This window comes from Diadema antillarum, unplaced genomic scaffold (genome assembly GCF_040938485.1).
Source record: "Diadema antillarum isolate AM-2024a unplaced genomic scaffold, OU_Dant_1.0 seq00000947_RagTag, whole genome shotgun sequence".
Taxonomy (NCBI): domain Eukaryota; kingdom Metazoa; phylum Echinodermata; class Echinoidea; order Diadematoida; family Diadematidae; genus Diadema; species Diadema antillarum.
Genome location: NW_027271796.1, coordinates 528,969 through 551,823, shown reverse-complemented (window position 1 = coordinate 551,823; position 22,855 = coordinate 528,969). Strand labels below are relative to the sequence as shown.

The 22,855-nt window shown below is 38.6% G+C and overlaps 1 protein-coding gene across 1 annotated transcript in view; it reads right to left on the bottom strand.

Moving 5' to 3' along the window:
- The window catches only part of LOC139741722 (ubiquitin carboxyl-terminal hydrolase 34-like), a 107,726-nt gene that overhangs the window by 30,555 nt on the left and 54,316 nt on the right, over window positions 1–22,855 (bottom strand). Inside the window, exons 32-53 of the mRNA XM_071652308.1 lie at window positions 22,478–22,696; window positions 21,796–21,904; window positions 21,103–21,227; window positions 20,160–20,300; window positions 19,011–19,207; window positions 17,829–17,949; window positions 16,661–16,844; window positions 14,899–15,062; window positions 14,236–14,448; window positions 13,261–13,317; window positions 11,928–12,005; window positions 10,458–10,552; window positions 9,805–9,974; window positions 7,969–8,192; window positions 6,204–6,257; window positions 5,326–5,460; window positions 4,318–4,458; window positions 3,287–3,400; window positions 2,687–2,767; window positions 1,962–2,044; window positions 1,087–1,168; window positions 526–612 (exon numbers count right to left, since the gene is read on the bottom strand). Of these exons, the coding sequence (XP_071508409.1) occupies window positions 526–612; window positions 1,087–1,168; window positions 1,962–2,044; window positions 2,687–2,767; window positions 3,287–3,400; window positions 4,318–4,458; window positions 5,326–5,460; window positions 6,204–6,257; window positions 7,969–8,192; window positions 9,805–9,974; window positions 10,458–10,552; window positions 11,928–12,005; window positions 13,261–13,317; window positions 14,236–14,448; window positions 14,899–15,062; window positions 16,661–16,844; window positions 17,829–17,949; window positions 19,011–19,207; window positions 20,160–20,300; window positions 21,103–21,227; window positions 21,796–21,904; window positions 22,478–22,696 (2,874 nt within the window). The remainder of the gene's footprint in view (window positions 1–525; window positions 613–1,086; window positions 1,169–1,961; window positions 2,045–2,686; window positions 2,768–3,286; window positions 3,401–4,317; window positions 4,459–5,325; window positions 5,461–6,203; window positions 6,258–7,968; window positions 8,193–9,804; window positions 9,975–10,457; window positions 10,553–11,927; window positions 12,006–13,260; window positions 13,318–14,235; window positions 14,449–14,898; window positions 15,063–16,660; window positions 16,845–17,828; window positions 17,950–19,010; window positions 19,208–20,159; window positions 20,301–21,102; window positions 21,228–21,795; window positions 21,905–22,477; window positions 22,697–22,855) is intronic.

Genomic DNA, 22,855 nt, shown 5'->3' with positions numbered 1-22,855 from the left:
AATGGATTGTCCGATTTTCTCCAAACTTTCAATGATGTCTTCTAATAATATTGCTGCTTTCACTCATTCCATATGTATATGAAGGTGAACTTGTCCTTTAAATCAGAATTCATCTGAATGTGAAGTAAGTGCACTGTCAATACATGTACATCAGTGAAGTAACCTTTATAAGCTCATACAAGATATGCACCATATCTCTAACTGAAGTAAATGTTCCCATGCACACAATATCATTAGTGTGTGATGACAGTCTTGCTTTTGTTTCACTGTTGCATGAGCCATCCAATGAAGTCATGTATTTGCAATGAAATGTCCAATTGCACACAAAAAGAAAGGAACTACAGGTAAGATTAAAATGATCCAATATCTGATAACAGAGCATTGTTTTACTCAGCATTGATCAAATGATTTTTTTTTTAAGTTCATTCTCCACAATATTTTATTGCATTTAGATATGAATGATATGATAACCCAATCATCTGTTCACTTGATAGAGATAAAGAGTAATCTGAGCAGGAATCTTACCTCATCTTCACCAATTTTGGCAAAGTCATAGAGCACAGAGAAGTACTCTGTTAGGTGCTTGCACTGTGGTCTCACTCCCATGGAAATCTGCAGAAACAATGCCATATGATGTTATACATCTGTTTTTTACTTTGCACACCCCAGTTTCAACTTTGCTACCCTGCTCATAAACAAATCTTTAGCATGACACACAAGGTTATGACTCGTCCACCATGTGCTACTGAGAGCACATACTATGTAATTGTTTTTTTTTTGTTGTTACATTGCATGTCAGCAAATATCAGCACATCTATTATATATGACACAGCTCCAGTCTGCAAAAGGTTTATTAGCTTACATAAATTATTTAATATACATGTAATCATCATGAAGAGTATATTTAGATTTTCATGACTCAGCACATTTTAGACTGACTCATCGAAGCGGAGACAGGAATCTGACTGCCAATATTTCTTTGTTTTTTCATCCTAGAAATACCAACGGTGATTAAATCCCTGTTTCTATCGAGGTGGTTTTACCAAGGTGGCAATTACTGAAACATCACACAAGGCACTGACTTACTATGGACAGCAGCTTCTTGATGAACCTTGTCACACAGGAGACGTTTCCAATCTCTTCAGGTTGAATCTCACGTTCATCGTGACTGCAAGAAAAAAGGTCAATTTGAGTCACTATAAGATTTGTACAGTGGAGAATGTCCTGAAGAGATAGAAAGATACTGCTTCTTGGAAGTTCTGTTAAACAATGTCAAATGCTTCAATCTCATTATGTAGACCACGTATAAGAAAATTACTCTGGCCACAATCCTATTTATCACACTCATGCCAGGACATGAGCTTTTTTCTGATTGGACCACACTATATTTGATTTGTTTGATTTTTTTTTTTTTTTTTTTTTGGGGGGGCTTATTTTTCTGGCTTATTCATTGTTTCACATATGAAAATAAAAGGAGACAGAGAATTATTGATGCATAATCAAGCATTACTAGTCTTGTACTACTATGACAGTCGAGAATGCTTATTTGTTAAAGTTCGCATTGACCGCTTTCCTTGACAACACTCCACAAAAGATGAGACAAGATTTTACAAGACTTCAGACAAAAGATTAGAATACACTCAAACACAATCATCAATGCCCAAAATGGCAGCCCTCAGAGATCAAAATGTATCAAATGCAGAATAAAAAGACATATTGAAATTGAACATTTCAAGTCAAACACTGTCAGTTTCTATCCAATTAGCTGATTCGTTTAACAATAGTACTTCATAAGAATGTTCAATGCCCCTAAAATTTAATCTACTTTGGCATTAGATTTCATCCATGCATGATACAGAATGATTCAGTATGGACTGTATTGGGTTCAGCTCCCTTTCCCAGGATAATTAGCCACACAATACCAATAATTTGTCCAGCCTCTTTTCCAACTCAAGACTCACCCCTCGATGACTGCATGCAGGTAGAGTGGAGCATGTTTTTCTCTCAGCTGTCTGATGACATGAATGCACAGTCTCTGGAACAGCTGCAGAGGAAATCAACCAGCGTCATATTTAGAAGGCATGCATTTGAGTCGCTGCTTGTTTTCCATTTATCAATCAAAAGAGCTATTTGAAGACACTGTTACTGACTAAAACAGAGTAACAGCACATTCAGAAAACTTTGCTGATTTGAAGTTTCAATTTTCTTCATACTGACTGCCTCTGTATCTGTTTCAATATGATCAAACTTCCATATATATACCACAGAATTACTGACAAGTATTAATCTACATGTTCATATAAATGTGGATAAATTGTTAACTCATTTTGCCTCAATTTGTTTTTATGCTGGCGTCTACAATGTTCATTACACTAAATTTTCAACACCTATCTAGTCCAGTCATTCATGGAAGGCAAAGTGACAACCAACATCCATCCATCCTAAAAATTTCTATGAGATCTGTGGTACAAAGTGCAACAAATAGCAAGGTTTAATGTACTCATGGCACTCATACAGGAGTGGACTACCTAAAGATGGCTTTCACTTAAATATAACTAGTAACATGGATAGATCAAGAGCTTCTGAGAGCTGGGTGTGTTGGATATCACCTCCATTGGGAATTATCACACCTTGGTAGCTAAAGCTCAAAACACAAAGGAGGAGTAGGAAGGAAGGAGGACGCTACCTGTCTACACGTCTGAATGGGACACTTGATCAGGATCTGTTGCGGCCACCAGTCATCTGTAGCCATGTAGTCAAGGAACCACTGCAAACAAACAAATATGTTTCGGTCACTCTTCTTTTTTTTTCATTCAGAGCTAAACAATTATCTTGACTCTGGCAGATAGGCTGTACCATACCTATCATGCACCATTTCCCACACTCCAGCTTATTGTGGCTTTAGACTATGTTGTCCAACTAGTTGATCACACTAGACACGACAGATTCCTATTCCATTAACCTCAATTTGAATTGCTACTCCATGGGATTGCACTGTTTCATGTTAATCTAATAATTCATTTGCAGAACCATAGAGAGACAAGACAATACAACTTGATACACTTAATATCAAGAAATTTGGTCACATTCAAAATCTTCAGTAAAGGTATAGTCACGACATATACCATACAAGTGCTAAAAATGTACCTCAAAGTACTGCTAATCTTTGATAATCCTAAGTTCCACTTTCATCACCACAATCCTGACAAAGACTATGTATAAAGAGGTATTGTACGAGTGAAAGTTTTTATTTCAATCCAGGAGTGATAGAAAGACTGGTGATTACCTCACAAGCGAGAGTACAGGTGTGGAACTGGTTGGTCATGAGCTCCATCCACTGTTTGGTGTTTGGTTTCTCCTTGGAGTGAATGAGTGTCTCCAGCATGAATGATGTTGTCAGCTGATGGGGGAAACATAAATGGATATTTTGATTCATTGGATTTTGTATTATCAAAATTATGAATGTCATTTCATTCAGACGCAGGGGAGCACTACAAACACAACAGTTCTACAGCTTGTATTTCTTTCTGCTTCTAGATAGACACTATTGTTATGACTGAATACACATGTAATATCTCATTGTTATTGTGTCCATAAGTTATATATAATCATCAGGCAAATTAGTGAATACAGAGACGGTCTTCATGGAATTCATTTAATTTCAACCAGAATACAGGTAAATGATCAAGACTCAGCCAAAAAAGATGTCCTCAATGAAATTTCAGATTTACCAGACATTGGTCACTAAATTCTGACAAAAGGAAAATCTCTTGGTGGAGATTTGAAGCCTAGTTGATTGTTGATGTTGAGTTTCATTGTTCACTTTATGTGGAACAACTGTAAGTTCCCTCCAAAGGACTAGGCGATAAGATAGAGTGCCTTTGTGTGGACCACTGTTGCTGCCAGTGGGTCCAAACCAGGAACCTCAAGATGGAGGAATAGCAGTTTTATTCACTCAACCACAATGGTCTATCAGCTTAGTACAGCTGTAATGGAAGTCATTTGTATTCTCCCTTCTCAGATTTTTTTTTTTTCTTTGACAAAATGAAAGTGATATGAAAAAGACAACATTAATCCCAACATCTGGCATGAACAGCTGACCTCCATGTGGGACAACATAGCAGAAGAAGCCCTTGGGTTTTTTCTTTCTTTCTTGATATAAAGATTTAAAGGCAACACAAGTTAGTGACAACAGCACAGCAGTACAAGTCTTAACCGAGATTTGAGATTTGTATATCTTTTTTTTAAATTCATGAAATACATGATCTTTTGGACATAATTGTTGACAAAATAAAATCTCTGGTGCAAGAGACGCACCTTTGAGGCGATGACTTGGACGTCCTGAGGGTCAGGGAGAGTGGCCGGCAAGAAGTTGCAGACCTGCCACATGAAGTTCATGTAGTTGAGGTCAAAGATGTAGCTATCCTGCAGGTACCTGGTGTTGTCCTCCCAGATCCACTGAATCACAGGAGAGAATACTCACAGTCACTTTAAGAAAATATGATTTTCTTCAAGGATTGTTGGGACAACAAAGTTTGCAGAGTTTAGGTGCTAGCTCTAGTAGCTTTACAGATGGGAGGAATTGTAAGATGAGATTCAGTTGCAGAGCAACAGAGGGGCTGAGAAAACTAGATACCACATACCTGCAGTGCCAAGGTCAACATGGAATTGATATGTGCATGGATTTCTTTGTCTACCACAGTTGTCACTTCATGAACTAATTTTGCTTATGAATGTGTTTTATTGCCCAGGAGAAAATCAAATCTGTTATCAAACAAGTTTTTGTAGAATTTCACATAAATATGTTTCATGGCGACTTGCAAATGAACTGAAAATAGGAAAGATGGCAACATTAAATGCCAGGGCAGCCACTGAAATTTTCTATTTCAAGGAGGAAGCAGATAATTTCATCAAAAAGAATATAACACAACTAATATATAAAATGAAAATCTGATAATAAGAAAATACAGTCACAATATGGCAAACAGGTATATATGCACATCTTCAAATAGACAGAAACAGAGCATAAATCTACCTCTCCCACTTAGCACTGTAACTGGTCATTGAATAAGTCTTTTCACTTGCATATCTTGCCATTCAAAACTTTCTATACGAGATGCGTACATTTACATCCGGTATTCATATTATGATATAGACAGAGCACAAATATTAACATTCCTAGGGACCAGATGCATAGTAATGTAACACATCTCCCCTGGAAAATTTCATTTACACTGCTACATTTTCACTTTCAGTTATTATCTATGCACTGAGCTGATGAATCTAGCATGACTCTTACTGGAGAGTTTGGCAAAGTTTTCTCACCTCAGCTATTTCTTTGGGCAACTCAGTGGCAGTTTTTTCTGCAATCTCCATGGCAGAAGATATCCTTCTTTTCTCCCTTGATTTGTCATTGTCTGGTTCACACTGCTTGTAAAACAGCATGTATGCACTGTGTGTCTGTTAAAAGAAGAGGACAAAAGATAGACATAGACATTACTGCCAATAAAATTCAGTGACACTATCAATTACAGCTCAAGAGAGCACATATTATGCAAAATTGAGCCTGAAAGCAATGGCCTCAATGAAAGAACATACTCCAGATTGCAAAAACTTTCACATATCACTACTTGCAATTAGTCAGAGCACGCACATCACAATCTGCCATATGTGAATGATTTAGCGTACTAACTGCATTCCATTATTTTGATCATGTTTTGCGCATTTAATCCATATTCATGCAAGACATGGATAAATTATACATCTCCTGCTCAGGGGGGTGATGTGGCTCAGCCTGTTTGCCTCACAATCCAAACGACTCTGCTTTGACTCCCACCAAGTCTAGATGAGCAATGTTGTGTGTAATCATACCGTCCCCTCTCATACTGTAAGATGCAAAACAATCTGTTCCTTGGACAAGACATTAAATGGAGGTCCTGTGTGTGTGAGTTAGTCACAAATTGTGCTTATGAAAGATCCCATTTCATTTATTCATCTCAAAGAGCAGGGTGCAAACCTGGTGAAGTGGTCCACCCACCCACCCACACAAGATATTGGGTGAATGATGTCGACCCCTCACGGTCACCCCTGGTGACTACCAACAGTCTGTATATAGCATCCAGCAGGCACATTGTGCCATACGAAAAAGAAGAAGACTGCTCACTTAGATATCGACAATATAAAGTACTTATATGACAAATTACCTTTTCGAAGGAAAAATCCATGTACTTGTCTGTAACAGAATCGTACGTCTTGGTCTGAGGAAAAAAAAGGAAAATATTGAAGTCAATGTGAAAGAGAACCTACCACACTGTACTTTATTACAAACTAGAAATATTTCTAGAAGTAATGGAATCATTCAGACCTTTTCCATGGATGGACAATGTCTGTATCAACATAGCCAGTGTGATTTTAACACTATAGCAATAAGCTGTAAGTGCTTATGCATACCCAACCTACTATTTTCAACTCAGCATTTGTAAATGAGGGGAAAATCACAATACTTGCTCCAGGCTATAATACAAAATCACTGCATGTCACTCTATACTGTCATAAGATTAGGAAGCTGTTTTGAAAGAACTGCAATGTGATGAGATGCCACCAAAGAAAACAAAAAATCGGCCAGTGCAGATCAGAAACTGATACCCCTTTCCCGCTGCCCGTCTCGGTGAACCACCGAGAGGTTCCCCGGTGAATTCACCGGGGAACCTCTCGGTGAAAGTTTGAGTGCCGTCGTTTCACACTGCTCTCGGTGAAACTTTCCCCTAGACGGGTTTTCTGCTCGCAACGTGGGTGATCTTATGTACTTGAGTTTGTTGTGCATCTGCGATTTGGTTTTTTCGATCCCATGTTCAGCAAGTTTTCGGAGGAGGGACTCGTACGCGGCAGCGTCAGCCGACGTCCCGCTCAGTTCTTCGTTCACTGCTGCCTTGCTACGTAATTGAAGTTACAGTCTCTCTTCGTCTTTGGTCCACGCTCCAGCCATTTGCAAAATTCCCTCAAATTTCAACAGCACAAAACGTCAACGGATTTCTCCTGCACACTGTAAACCCAGCACTTGACGAGAAAAGCACAAAATACGAAAAAATCAAGCAAGAGGCGCACTGTATCAGACTTTACTGGAAGAGTTAAGAGCTAGACACTAGAGGAAGACGAAGAAGGAGGAAGCATCAAATCGATCAAGTACATATGTACACTGTAAACCTATATCAGCTTTGTATACAGTACACGGCGTGCTAATTACTAGTAAACAATACAATGCACAGCACGATGCAAAACAATGCCGTCGCACTGTGAACGCCACATTGCACACGAAACGACATACTAGTACTATGTACAGTAGTGTCGTGTGTATGTTTACAAACATGAATTACTAGTACCCTGTACGTGTGGATTTGGGAGGTCGAGTGCGCGCTAGCTAGCTGAAAACGTGTGCATGACCAGAAACAAAACATGACCTTTGACATAATCTGCATATTTTCCCCGGTGTTCCCCAGGTGCCCCCGGGGAAGATTTTCTTCAGCGGGAAAGGGGTATGAGAGCGGTCAATATGTCTATGAACTGAAAAAGGTAAATGTTTATGTATACAAAAACTTGTGTGCATGACAGAAGCATATTTCATACATAGAGTTCAATCTTGATGTTCCTTGGTTATTCTGTGAAACACTTCTAATTCTTCACTCTAATAATTTTCCATGAAAATAAATGAAATGCAACAGATTCAAAGAAGAAGGAATTATCTTAATGTGGTCCCACTATAACCACACAAAGAGCAACTCCCTCACCTGTTCTAACCCTACCCCCCCCCCCCCCACAATAAAAAAAAGAAAGGAACAATCATCCCAAGGAGACACAAACTTTAAATTAAACATAAACATTGCACACTCCACATGACAGTAATTGTTTGAACACTGTTTTCACAATGACCTTCCCGCTTTGAGGCCGAGTAATTTCAGCTCTAGTACTCACCGTCATCTCTCCCCCATAGCACTCAGCAGGCAGCTGTTTGGGGTCAAAGGGCTTGACCTCAGCATCATTGAACATGAACCATCGGTCCTCCTCCTGGTCTCTATTGATGCGGTCCTGGATGAAGCTGTAGTAGTGACCGCCGTCTGCTGTCCCTGTGTGCACAGTGACCCCTATCAGGTCATACAAGTAGCTCTGGTGCTGGCCACTGCTGCCGGATGGTGTATCTGAGTATACAAGGGGTGTACATCACAGAAAGGATCTTGAGCAATTTGATACTATTCATATACAGTGAATTTAGACCAAAGTTACGGAGAGGGAAATGCATCCAATAAATCAGCATTTGCAAAGAGTGGAAGCATGTGGCATGATCCCCATTCCATTAAAAACAAGGAAAAGTAGAAATTACGCGGTGCGTAACATATGTCCCCGCCGCAAGTAGCATTTTGTAACAAAATGTGCAATATAGGTAAAAAATCAAGGTCAAAGGTCAAAGAAGTCAAAGGTCAAAATTCTGTGTAGAAGTTTTGAAGCCCTCACCTAGTGCCATCACATAAAGCAAATGGAATCGAAATTGGGTTAGAAATGGCGAAGGAGTAGCATTTTGTAGCCAATGTACAATATAGGTCAAAAATCAAGGTCAAAGGTCAAAGAAGACAAAGGTCAAAATTCTGTGTAGAAGTTTTGAAGCCCTCACCTAGTGCTATCACATAAAGCAAACGGAATCGAAATCGGGTTAGAAATGGCGCAGGAGTAGCATTCTGTAGCAAAATGCACAATATAGGTCAAAAATCAAGGTCAAAGGTCAAAGAAGTCAAAGGTCAAAATTCTGTGTAGAAGTTTTGAAGCCCTCAACTAGTGCCATCATATAAAGCAAATGGAATCGAAATCGGGTTAAAAATGGCGAAGGAGTAGCATTTCGTAGCAAAATGTACAATATAGGTAAAAAATCAAGGTCAAAGGTCAAAGAAGTCAAAGGTCAAAATTCTGTGTAGAAGTTTTGAAGCCCTCACCTAGTGCCATCACATAAAGCAAACGGAATCGAAATCGGGTTAGAAATGGCGAAGGAGTAGCATTTTGTAGCAAAATGTACAATATAGGTCAAAAAATCAAGGTCAAAGGTCAAAGAAGTCAAAGGTCAAAATTCTGTGTAGAAGTTTTGAAGCCCTCACCTAGTGCCATCACATAAAGCAAACGGAATCGAAATCGGGTTAGAAATGGCGAAGGAGTAGCATTTTGTAGCAAAATGTACAATATAGGTCAAAGGTCAAGGTCAAAGGTCACGACTGAAATTCTGTGTAGAAGTTTCAAAGCTCCCATGTAGTGCTATCATATAAAGCAAACAGAATCAAAATTGGCTCATAAATGACAGAGAAGTAGCAAATTGAAGATTTTGATCACACACGGACGCACACACGGACACACGGACGGACGGACGGACAGACGGACGGACGGACACACGGACACACACACGTACGGAGCCCGTTTCATAGTCCCCTGCTCGAACTCGTTCGGCGGGGACAAAAAAACCACACCAGTAAAGTTGCACCTAATTGACCAGAAGTCCAATTCACAATAGAAATAAGAATGTACTGTACCTTACCTAACTTGGAAAAAAAAATGCACTTATATATAACAGTGTCAGATGTTGTTCAGTATGTCACAAAATGTGAAATAGATTTCTGTATTACACACTTTAAATTCAAATCAACTCAAATTCAAGTGAAAACATGCAGACTCAAAAACTACAGACACACAGTATCATTTCCTCATGTTTAACTGAGAGTGCTTCTGGTTGTCTTATATTTCAAAGGATTCATCTTGTCAGATTCTGCTCACCCGTTCCCCGACCCTTGTTGATTAGCATCTCCTCGGTGTAGCCGGACATGTCCAGTTGTCTTGGGAATGAAAAGTGAGTGTTGACCTTCTCCTTCATCATGGTGACCATGTTGAAGGTGTAGCGCATGGTGTTGAAGGACAGGATCTTGGGTAATGTCTTGAAGCAGGCCCTGAGCATAGAGTCACATAGCAGCACATAAGAACATGTTTGTGAATACACCAAGACAGTACTCTCCTAGGTCTACTAAAGCTAGCATGACACTTACATGTATTATACTGTCATTCTACTTCAGTGAAATGTAGCTCCCTCTCTATAGCTATGATTCTGAGAGGCAAATGTGTTTGTTTCATACCCATTCACTTATAGGTCAACAATTACAGAAAGGCCTCTATGAGAGTGGCAAGATAGAGTTGCTCTCTTTGTAGACATGGAAGTGCAGGTCAAATGATTATATTTTCATCTGTATCCATTATAAAGAAATAATGTTACGCCTTCATTCTGTTGTTTATTCACAGAAATTTACACTGGGTGTTCTTCAAGTAAAGGATCCTGTGTGATATTGAGCAGCAACTGACAGACAGAAAAATCTCATGGGGATTGTGCAAACATCACACGAGTATTGTTAGATCACTGTTCAGGGCTTCACACTCACCTCTTCTCAGCTCTGACTTTCTTCCCGCACTGGGAGCATGTGTACATGTTGTCACCTTCTAGTGTATCCTTGACCGTCACCTCATCCAGGGATTCCTGATGGTAGAGTGTGTAGAATGAATAGTGGAGCATTAACCCTCTAGGCACAACTACATAAGAATACTATGAACACCTTAAACAATGAACTTTGCCAATAGTATGGACATAGTTTTTGGAAGTGTAACAAATGAAAGGAATGTCCATGTATTCCTGGGTTAAACATGTCAATATCAGAACAAAAAGTTCATTCTACGGTAGTTGCAATGTTTCCTCTTCCTTTATTGCAAGCAAGAAATTGATTAAAAGTTTGTGATTTCGTCGCTCACATACATGAGCAGCATCATACAAGGCAAGTGCCAAAATGTGTCTCGCCCATTCGCGTAGAAGAAATTAATGCTTTTCTAAATCCCAGAATTTCATTGACCCCCACCTATGACCTTTTGACCTTGTGGCGACCTTCAACTCCCCAAGGGACATTTACCAGCCAAGTTTGGTCACAAATGGACATAGGGATCAAAAGTTATGAGCCATAATGGAAATGCGCCATAAAATCTCAACATTGGGCCCTAAAAGTTTGTTGACCCCTGTCTGTGACCTTTGACCTTGTGATGAACTTCATCTCCCCAAGGGACACCTACCATCAGTTTGGTCACAAATAGACATATGGATCAAAAGTTTTGAGCCATAATCAAAACGCGCCGTAACAACTTAACATTGCGCCCTAAAAGTTCGTTGACCCCTGTCCGTGACCTTTGACCTCGTGGTGACCTTCAAATTCCCAAGGGACATCTACCATCCAAGTTTGGTCACAAACGGACATATACATCAAAAGTTATGAGCCATAATTGAAACACGCCGTAAAAACTTAACATTGGGCCCTAAAGTTCATTGACCCCTGCCTGTGACCTTTGACCTTGAGGTGACCTTCATGTATGGTAAATTGTGTAACTTTGTATAACCACTCTTCCCTCCAAGTTTAATTGAAATTAAAGTCCTCAGTAGAGAGATATTCAAGTTTTTGTAGCATTACGGACGGACGACCGACGGACTGACAGACGCCGCAGGCGATCTCTTAGTCTCCCCGCACCTCTGGTGGGCTCGACAACAAATCAGTTGAAGTAGCCGATGAGTGCAAGACATTGTCAAGATGACGAGCCATAAATTTCCAATTTCAATATGTTCTTTTATCACCACTTTATCCCCTAAAGCAATGATCAAAGAATATTCAAAAAAATTTTTCCAATAGATATCTCACAATCTAAATAGTACTGGCAGAAGCAGACTCATTACATGAGGGCTGCTGAATCCCTGGCACACAACCTTTTTATACAGCACACAAATAGATACAGACTTTGTACACAAACAGCCCACTCTACAGACAATGCTGACGTGTCCATTGCAACAGAATGGAGTCTGCTGTCCTCACACTTACATAAAGATTCTTCATGTCGGCGACCTGACATCTGACTGTGAAGAACTCTTCCGTCGTCTGGCTTACATGAGGGCAGTCCTGAGTGGAAACAAGGAGTCAGGTATTACAGTAGCCATAAAACAATTGAGAGACCATCCAACAGGCTGCCATTGTTTACAACAGTATAGTAGTCTTGGAGAGAACATCAAGCTGTTCTTGGTGCGATGAAAATTCTTTCATGTACAAGATTATTACAGGACAGACCATTTTGCTGAAACACAAAAATTGCAAACAAACCTTAAAGGGAATCTCTCCTCTAAAATTTGAGAGGTGTGAGAGCATGTCCTAAGAACTCTAGAGAAAATTCTATCCCATCACAAAAAATGTCCAAAACTGTGAAATATTAATTCTAATGAATCAGCACGGACTAGTGCGTACTGCAATAGTAGCCAGATCTGAAAATAGTAGCCACACGTAGACCATCGGTGTGTGCACATTTCCTTCGTTCGCCTCCATCTGCACACAGATATATCGAATACTGTCTATCAGTATCGCCTCATCGAGCCATATTATGCATCCGCACGAGTAGATGCTGCCGCAGCTGCCTGGTCAGTGGCCCGGCACAGCAGCACCAACCTAACTGCATACATGGACATTTGCGTGCGTTTGCATGTTTTGAGAGTATTGTAGTACACTGATCGTACAGAAAATTATCAAACTACGCAATCGAATGCAGTCGATAACGCCAAACAACTACTCTTAGATCAAGGCGCATGTAATTTTTTGGCATTTTAGAGATTGCTCTATGTCTCTTTATATATTGCTATATCTCAGTATGAGAGTAATGTTGCACTCTTATATTTGATAGGGATATTACCAGTACAATAACCTACAATGTCAGAAAACTAAATTTCTGTGTACAGATACACTTAAATGCTAGAAAATTTTCCTGACAAGTAATAGGTTTGCTGGCAGCTTGTTAGATAGAGCAGTGAGAAATGCGCTCAAACCATATTCCACGTAATGTAATTGGTAGAAATGGGTCAACAGGACAGCTCCATACCATGTCACCAGAGAAATATAGCGACAAAGTTGAATAAACCAGCCTGTTGTTAAAGAAGTACTAGCACTCATTTGATGAAAACAAATATTCACTGATAAGGACAGGTTTTCACAAAAACCTTCATTCAAAATAGTGGCAATTTTCTCTGAAGGAATTAACAAATGTTGACATGAACAAACACCTGAAAATACATGCAAGAAGGCATACATACACTCATTTTTTTTTTTTTAATAGTAAAATGTCATGGAGGAAAAAAAAAATCCATACATCCTGGTGAAAGTGATTACTTACAAGTGACACCACGTTATTAGTAAGCTCTCCCTTGAACAAAGTGCTGACTGTTTCTTTCTGCAAAAGAAAATAATTATGAACAACACCAAGAATAAATGAGAAATATTTGTTTCCAAACATAACATGAATGACATATTTGCATTAACATAAACTGGGAATATTTACATGCACCTCTGTTGACAAAATAGTATACATGACTCAATTTGACAGAGTCCCCAGTATCATAAATTATGGATTACAGGAAAAAAAGGACTCAAGGATAGATGTGTGAAGATCTACAATGATCACAACATGGATGTGACTATCAATGATCCATCACCTACAGCCTACCAGTACATTTTTCTAAACATGCAATGTGATCCAAATATTGATTGAAGTAAGTCTCAATCTATGACAGCACCCACTCTTACATCTGAAGTTTGAAACTCCCAGTTTCACTTTAGTAGGAAGTGGTCATGCTATTGTTGACTTGCTTAGAGCTAAATAAATACATGACATCATATAGCAAAGGAGATCATAAACTGATTTTTTTTTCCATCACAGCAACATAATTCTGATATTAATGCAGATAAGAGGTGCAGTACCTGGGGTATATCATTATTCCCCTTTACTGTAACTGCATTTGTTTATCTACCAGTAATAATTATGTCATGTCTTATTGTTCTTGAAACTTGATGTTTAGTATCTATGACGATATTGTTGGATTTGATGTTTCTTTCTAGACCCATAGACAAACAGTCGTATGCAACAGGCCTGCAGAGAATTGGAATAAAACTGTCTCCATCCCATAATATAAAATGTTTCTTGTCATACAATTTGCAGAAATGAAATGAATACATAAAATTGACAATAATACATACACTTTATATGTACATACTATGTCCTTTCAAGGGGCTAGTTTGGAGAAGAAAAAAAAGACCATGCCTTTTATCACTGCATAGTAAACACTACCAGTAAACTGGCTACTTAACTCACCAGCTTGGGAGTAATCTCCTCCATCTTGCTGATGAGGTCCGTGAAGAACTCTGTCATGTCCTTCTGTTCGGCCGTGTTAAGAGGTTGCTTGTCCATGGTGTAGACACGGCAAAAGCTGCGGGGGTTGTAGGCTTTGCGCTCACTCTCCTGCAAGTAGGCAAACATGCGCTGGGTCTCACTCAGCACACTAGCATGCTTGCTGGCCTCGCTCACCTGGTGTAGGGGGAAGGAGGGTAGACAGAGATTGAATACATGGATACTCAGTGAACACTGCAGTAAGCCATGGAAACTCAGTACAAAGAGGTCTCAAAGACCTAGAAATTTTCTGCAGTTCAGGAGGTATTTAGGTAAACTAGTAATCAAAACACAATAATAAAAAAAAAAGAATCAGTGGGCTCAAAAATCTGAGATTGTTTTGGCAGATTACTTTTGACCAAACTTCTACTGTAAAATAAGACTCCCTTTACAGTTGTCTGCAAAAATCACTTGACATTGCAGCATGACTGCTATAGTATGAGGTAAACTTTTGTAGTAGCAACCTAAGCATGAATGGAATATTGGAATGTCTAGACAGAAGCACACTACTGTTGTTATTATCATGAACAGAGCAGCATTGCTCTGGCACTATCTGTTGCCTGACATAGCACTGCATTCTTGTACTACCTTTGCCTCCAGAATAGGTGCTCTGGCCTCTGGCATCATGAAGAGCTGCTGCATGCATGAGGCCATGTAACAGGTGGCACCCAGGTTGGTAAGGCCAACATAGCCACACATGGCCCGCCGGTCTTCCTGGGGCCAGTACTCCCAAGGGTATGGTGGATGAGTGCCTGGTGGGGATGGGAGAAAAGAACAGGCCAGCAACAATGTCATATCTTCTTCATGGGAAATGCAGGATTGCAACATCCAGTGACAGTCGTGACCTGTGTAAGGTAAACACGCTGGGTTCACTGTGAAGTGTATTTAGAATAGAAAGATTTACAAGGTGTAGATATTCTAATTATTGAATTACATACAAATAAAAACAAGGAAAAATAGAAATTACGCGGTGCGTAATATATGTCCCCGCCGGAAGTAGCATTTAGAAGCAAAACGTACAATGTAGGTAAAAAATCAAGGTCAAAGGTCAAAGAAGTCAAAGGTCAAAATTCTATGTAGAAGTTTTGAAGCCCTCACCTAGTGCCATCACATAAAGCAAACGGAATCGAAATCGGGTTAGAAATGGCGAAGGAGTAGCATTTTGTAGCAAAATGTACAATATAGGTCAAAAATAAAGGTCAAATGTCAAAGAAGTCAAAGGTCAAAATTCTGTGTAGAAGTTTTGAAGCCCTCACCTAGTGCCATCACATAAAGCAAACAGAATCGAAATCGGGTTAGAAATGGCGAAGGAGTAGCATTTTGTAGCCAATGTACGGTACAGGTCAAAAATCAAGGTCAAAGGTCAAAGAAGTCAAAGGTCAAAATTCTGTGTACAAGTTTTGAAGCCCATATCTAGTGCCATCACATAAAGCAAACGGAATCGAAATCGGGTTAGAAATGGCGAAGGAGTAGCATTTTGTAGCAAAATGTACAATATAGGTCAAAAATCAAGGTCAAAGGTCAAAGAAGTCAAAGGTCAAAATTCTGTGTAGAAGTTTTGAAGCCCATACCTAGTGCCATCACATAAAGCGAACGGAATCGAAATCGGGTTAGAAATGGCGAAGGAGTAGCATTTTGAAGCAAAATGTACAATATAGGTCAAACGTCAAGGTCAAAGGTCACAACTGAAATTCTGTGTAGAAGTTTCAAAGCTCCCATGTAGTGCTATCATATAAAACAAACAATCAAAATTGGCTCATAAATGACAGAGAAGTAGCAAATTGAACATTTTGATCACACACGGACGCACAGACGGACGGACGCACAGACGGACGGACGGACACACGGACACACGGACACACGGACACACACACGTACGGAGCCCGTTTCATAGTCCCCTGCTCGGACAATAAATCACATACCCACTGCTGTAAAAGAGATTATCATGATCTGTGTGAGAAATAACACTCCACATCTTCTATGAATAAAAGACTTAAGAGGTATAAACTTATCAGCTGAAATAAAATCCATTAACCCGTTGAGGATGGACTGATTTTGCTACAACACGCATTTCCCATATATGCTTGCCTGAGTATACGCGGGACTTGCCTTCAACGGGTTAACATAACAAAATACAAACTAATTCATAAATGCAGTTAACACAACATGTGTAGCTCTTCCAGTATGTGACATGCAAAGTTAGATACAAGCTACAATACACAAGCATGGCTTTCCTGTCATTACGGTGGTGTTGATGGAATTGTTGTTGTTGGTGGTGGTAGTGGCATTTATGGTGGTGGGTGTCATGATTGCTGTTGTACTTGTAAGGAAGCATATGTGTTGGGCTTACTAGGAGCATGCTGCTGAAACATGAGTTTGTGAAGGAGGATGTAGTTTGCCTGGCACTCCCTGGCCAACTCCAGCAAGAGGTCAAACCCCGCTAGGCGACTCGTTCTTGACTTGCACTTGGGGAGATTTTTGTGACCAGGTGTTGGCAGGGCAAACAGACAGTCAAATATTGTCTTCACAAATACCTGGTGCCAGAATACACAGTAGAAATAATCATGTCATGAAAAGCATAGGAAATTGCACATGGTAACATAATAATCCAAAAAAAAAAAAGAATACACTTGTAAAATTTCGCCTCTGACACATTCAAACATTTGCCCCACTGTTACAGGCAAATTAATTACCATGATGTGTAGCTGTAGGCACAAACATTCTCCACAATGTGAAGTTTGTCACAAAGACACATATATTTAGACTTCTATAATCTATGGTTGGCATAATACGAGTCAAAGGGTCTACAAACTTAGTATCTATTAAATTGTGGATGCAATTCTTTTTAAAAGTTGCAGCTGTAAAGAAGTGAACTTGGGGCATGTTGTTGAAACATAACTTTTCACATGGATGCTGTTACTTCAACCTTGGGCATTGTGACTGTCCATAAGAGCATTCAATGTTCAATATCATCATTGATATCATAATTTTTGCTGGATTAAAAACAAGAAGGAATGAAAAATTGAAATTATTGAAATAGCTCTACTCATCAATTCAGTCATCTTTACAGATATACTGAAAAATTATAACAAGTTTACACAACAAAAGGAAGTAAAACAAAATTAAACATTTTAAAGTCAGTCAATACTACCATAACTGTGATGGCATGAAGGGAAAATATAAGCATAATATAGACTAGTTGTATACATATGCTATACATACAGCATTGAATTACTAGATTGCTTCTGTAATTCTTACCAATATGTAAAGAAATGAGGTGCAAAATCATACTTAATCTAATATTCTATCCAAAAAAAAAATCAGAATTATACAGATAATATATTTGTTGCAATATACATTTTTAAAAATCCATTATTGAGAACTTTTGCAGACAGAGCTTAGTGATCTAAATGGAAACCTCCACAAATAAGGTATGATAAATACAGCAAATGTACCAAGTATATATAGAAACAGTGCAAAATGAGCTACATGTATCAATTAACGAAGAAACAACCCACCTGTCCACCCTCACTGAACTTAAATGGTGGATTGTGTTTGACTGCTGCAGTGCATAACTTGAGCAGCCCAGCTAAGGCCAAATCCTCTACAGTGTTGTGCCTGCCCTCCAGAATTGGACGACTGTCAAAGAACAACCACAACAGAAATACCAAATGTTTTTAGGTGGTGTACACCAGAGCTGTAGAATATAAAAAGCTGCTCTCTTAAATGTAAATTGAACATTACCCTGTGGCTATTAATTGCATCAATGTGATTCCAACATGTTTTTCAGTGATCTATAAATCATACAAACATCTTTTGAATACCGAGGTGCTGCAATATCTGATATTCTAGTGTAAACTGGAAAGACTTCTTATTCCATAACCCTCCATTTGACCAAGGTAATTTGACATGTATACCATACTGACCACACCAATATTTGCTCCAAAAAAAAAAAATCTTTTTCTTTGAATTGCAACATACATACACTAACTTTACACAAAGAAATTATGGTATATGTAAATTTTCTGGAGTTGACAGCATATCGTCACTGGGGTGACAAGACCTTGTATCTGCAACTTTGATGAAAATGAATTTTCTGGATTAATGGTCAGATAATCAGTTAAGTGATGTCCTGTACAAATCCTAGATGTCTTACCCCAAAAATGAAGCCACCACGGCATGTCAAAGAAAAAGGCTCTCCCATTTGATACTGTGCTTTGGCTCCCATGTGTTTTTGCTCTCCTGAACATTTGACATTTTGTAGATACAAGGTCTTGTCGCCCCAGCGACGATATACAATCCCTCAATGACTAAATAAAGATAAATTAAAAGCATGTACTTAAGAAAAAACAAAAAACAGATGAATGTGTGACTAAAATGGAGATAAATCAAGGTTTATCCAAGATATAGAACAAATTTCCTTTTAGCAATTTTTTCCCCTATTTGTGTGATTTTTTTTTTTTTTTACAGCAAACACTGTTAACATAGCTGAAAACATTACGCGTAAATCAGATATCTCTGCTGGCTTTTTTTGTTTGTTTGTTGATTTGTTTGTTTGTTTGTTTGTTTGTTTGTTTTTGTTTTCTAGTTTATCTTCACATAATGAAAACTGATAATAGGATACCAGAAAAAATATAAGCCTCTCTGGTCCAGTCTACACGAAATCACTCAAGTATTGTCCTATCGCTATGATAACTCACTTCTCAATTTGTTGAGCTAGATGCCTGGTAAAGGAGTCCAGCTGTGCATTGACCTTTTCCGGGTCAATGCTGCACATACTGGCCGAACCTGCCTGGGGGCTGTCTCCCTGCCAGTGTAGGTTGTCCATCAAGAGGCATAGCAACCAGAAGTAATCACGGCAGCTTGGGATGCTGTCATCACACCCTTTGTCACCTCCCTGTGGTGTACAAACAAGGCATGATTTGGTGAAAGCTGATAAACATTACAATGACTCAGCTGTTGACAACAATTTCAGCCTTCTTTTGGTTCCTTTGTACACAGATATTGTAAGTGTAAGAGAAGAAATTTTTGCCTAAATCATCTTTTTTATTTTCCTGAAAAGTCAGCTGTTTTAGCCTTCCTTTAACTCTTTGAACAAAGATATATTATAACAAAGCTATTGCAAAATTGGAAATTTTTGCACAAATCATTTCTATGCTCCAGCAGGTAAGACTTGACTTTCGAGATTATTGACAAATTACAGACTATATTATTCATTTTCATGGACAAAATATAGAAAGCAACATACAGTCACCCTTGCTCAAGTAGACTTCACATAAGTTGAATAATCGCCAAAGTCTAAAGTCTTTTCAAGTCCTCTTCTCTTTATATTCTATTTCTTCAGTCCAAATAGATTTGACATAGGCAAGGTTGACTGTATTCACAAGTTTTTTATTTCAATGCTGGTATCACATGAAATGTATAAAAAATTACATTTGTTCTTATTCCATGTTTACTGCACTGTAATTTATTTGCAGCTTGTCACATATAAACAATTTCTAGTAGCCTGTTCCTAAATTTTCAGGACAAACGCATATACTTCAGAACTTGAGTTTAATAAATGAATTCATAACAATTCACTTTTATTTTTTACCAATATAATAATTGTTACCAAGTGGGACATACAACTTGTGTAGTGTTAAAACATGAAGCTCAAAGGAGTACATGTAGTTTCTTATGTTCTTAAAATTGACAAGAATGTTTGTAACAACAATCCATGTGACTATAAGATAAAGGTCCAGTATGCCAGAGTTAGTTATGTGTTTCACACCATAAGATATCAGAGAAGACAATCTACATCGCAAATGACTTTATGCGTTTGATCATCATTCAGCAGAATCTCCACATACCCTCTTTGGCTGGATGTTGAGCGCTGTGTCCAGAGAAGTAAAGAGACTTTTGAGGAGAGACCAGAGAAAGTGCTGGCAAGATAGACCCAGTCCCTCACACAGTCTGAACAGGCCATCACACACCTCACGTCGGATGTACAACTGCAAGAGTTTTTTTTTTTTATCAAAGGAGAAAAATGGCTGAAATCCAAACCGGAACTATCTTGGGTCATATCTTTAAAAGAGCCAGGAATCATAAAATCTGTAGCTCCCCTTCCCACTAATAGCCAGTCTGAGAATTGGGATAAGCTTTATTATTATCATTTATATCACTATTATCATAATTTATCATTATGATGATGATGACAATGACCAAGATAATGTCAATGACGATGATCATGATCATGATCATAATAACTGGTCTACACTTTTCTATTGCATATTTAGATGCATTTGCATTTACAGCAGTTCTCTCAAATATTTATTTAAACATATAACTTGTGATCAGTGGTTACACATTGGTCTTGCCTTTATCTGTCATAAGTTATGTTATTCTACAAAGGCATCAAATTGAAATCACAGTGTGGGCACTTTGATGATTTATGTTATGATCTTTTTATCTGTCGCCAGACTACATGATTACTATCATAAATGGCCATTCCTGAACACTCTCATAATGACTGCAATACGAACCTTCTTTCATCCCTAGGACTGGCAAAGCTTTAAATTGCTAAATATGAAGTTTACGTCGCTAACCGTTTCTTCTCCACCACAATATTTGCATACTATAAACCACACATAATCCATTCATAGAGACTATCCTCTTTCCTATCCTATTTCCGAAGTGTAAGGAGTGCCCGGTAAGAGCAGTGACAGCAATCTAGCTGTAAATCATCAATGCTACAAGCATGAGAGATGTTTCAAAATTATAGAGTGTTGCAAAAGACTTCGGTATAGAACCTACCTCATTGGTCTGCAGCACCAATCTCTGCAACCATTGGTCAAGCTTGCTGTATTGACCTATGGCCATCTTGACCTCTGGGTCACTCGACGCCCAGGAGACCAACAACTTCATGGCATAGTGGACAACTGGAAATTAAAAAAAAAATAATGAAATGGTTAGCCATTCATTCACACTGCAGGTTAACAATGACTCCTACAAAATTGCAAGCTTTAAGGTGACTTTCTTTTTGAATGCATTGTAAACACAATATCTATAATATACATCAGATTAAATACAAGACTGATTTAGATATATTTAATTCATGGGAAACCTTATGACTTTTATGCTTAAGATTAATTTTCTCTATATGGACTTGATTAACCTATAATTCATCAGACCTTCACAAGGCAGATTACTATACCAAAGAAACTTTCAATAAGTCAAATGCAAATGTTTTCAGAACCACCATTCAAAACATAAGCCTTTCTCTTCTGGTGCATTTAAACACATAATAACTATGGAGAGACCTAATTTAATATTAACATTGTTCACTGTGAGATTCTTAAAGCTTTTAACCATAATGTGAACTTAACATATCTTACAAGACCTAGAAATCACATATCTACATAGGTACAAAGGCTGTCACACATATTTCATCCCATCAGCCTGCCCCCATTTCAGAATGGGAGTGAAAACAAGAGAGAGTGTGTTTACCCCAGTAGCCAGCCTGCATATGTGTTGAGTCTCCTGGGAAGGCAGCCTTGTAGAGCACACTCATCAGCCTCTCCAGAACACCAGGCTGCGACAACAGGTCCTGCATGATCTGATGTATCAGAAGAATACAACCTTTAATATTAAGACTATGAAACAACAAAACATACCCTTACTCTCATCAAACAAGACCAACAAAATCAAATATTCTCATCAGAAGTGGTTGGATTTAAGACGAAGCTGCATAAATGAACTGGACCCACAACAAGAAAAAATGCTCAGTTATCCTGTAAGATGTAACTTTGTAGACTCTCTTTTAAATAACTCAATTTGAGTCTTCTTGAAATAAAAAACTAAAGCTTCAATTTTGAACGAGATTCTTTAGTCAGATATCATGACCAATTACTCTACAAAAAAAAAAAAAGAAATGCAAGTTTTGTAAGATGAAAATGACTGAAAAATTGCAAATGTGACTTCGGATGAAAGTACAGGTGAGAATAACAGACCAAAAGAAAAAAGCGTAAGCACAAATAAACGCGCAAATAAATAAATAAACAGAGTCAAATTGAGAGGAGAAATTTCTATCTCATGGCCAAACAAGAAAGCAGTTTGCTCTAGTCATCAAAAAGAGACAGATGATTGCAGTACATAAATTGTGATAAAATGAGATGGGATATCATCTTACTGCTGAGAATCGGACCATCAGCCGACCAGAGTCTGTGCTATCCCTTCTGGATCTGGCAGTTCTGGCCCTCTTCCTTGGCACCTCCTCCCCGGATGAGGACGATGACGAGGGTGGCTCATCAAAAACCTCATCAACGTCTCCACTTGTTTCACAAAGAGCCTCCTCAGAGGCAAACTCATTGATCAACTTCAGCACTGATGCCAGACACTCCTGCTGCCACTATATACAACCATAATAAAATAAAAAAAACTCTTGTTTGTGTAACAGTGTTGTGATAACATTGATAACTGGAGTAGTATAACACTCCTGAATAAGGTTTGTTAATCCCTTTCAAAGATTAACAGGTGGCAGCAATTTGGTATGATGATAGGTCTCCGA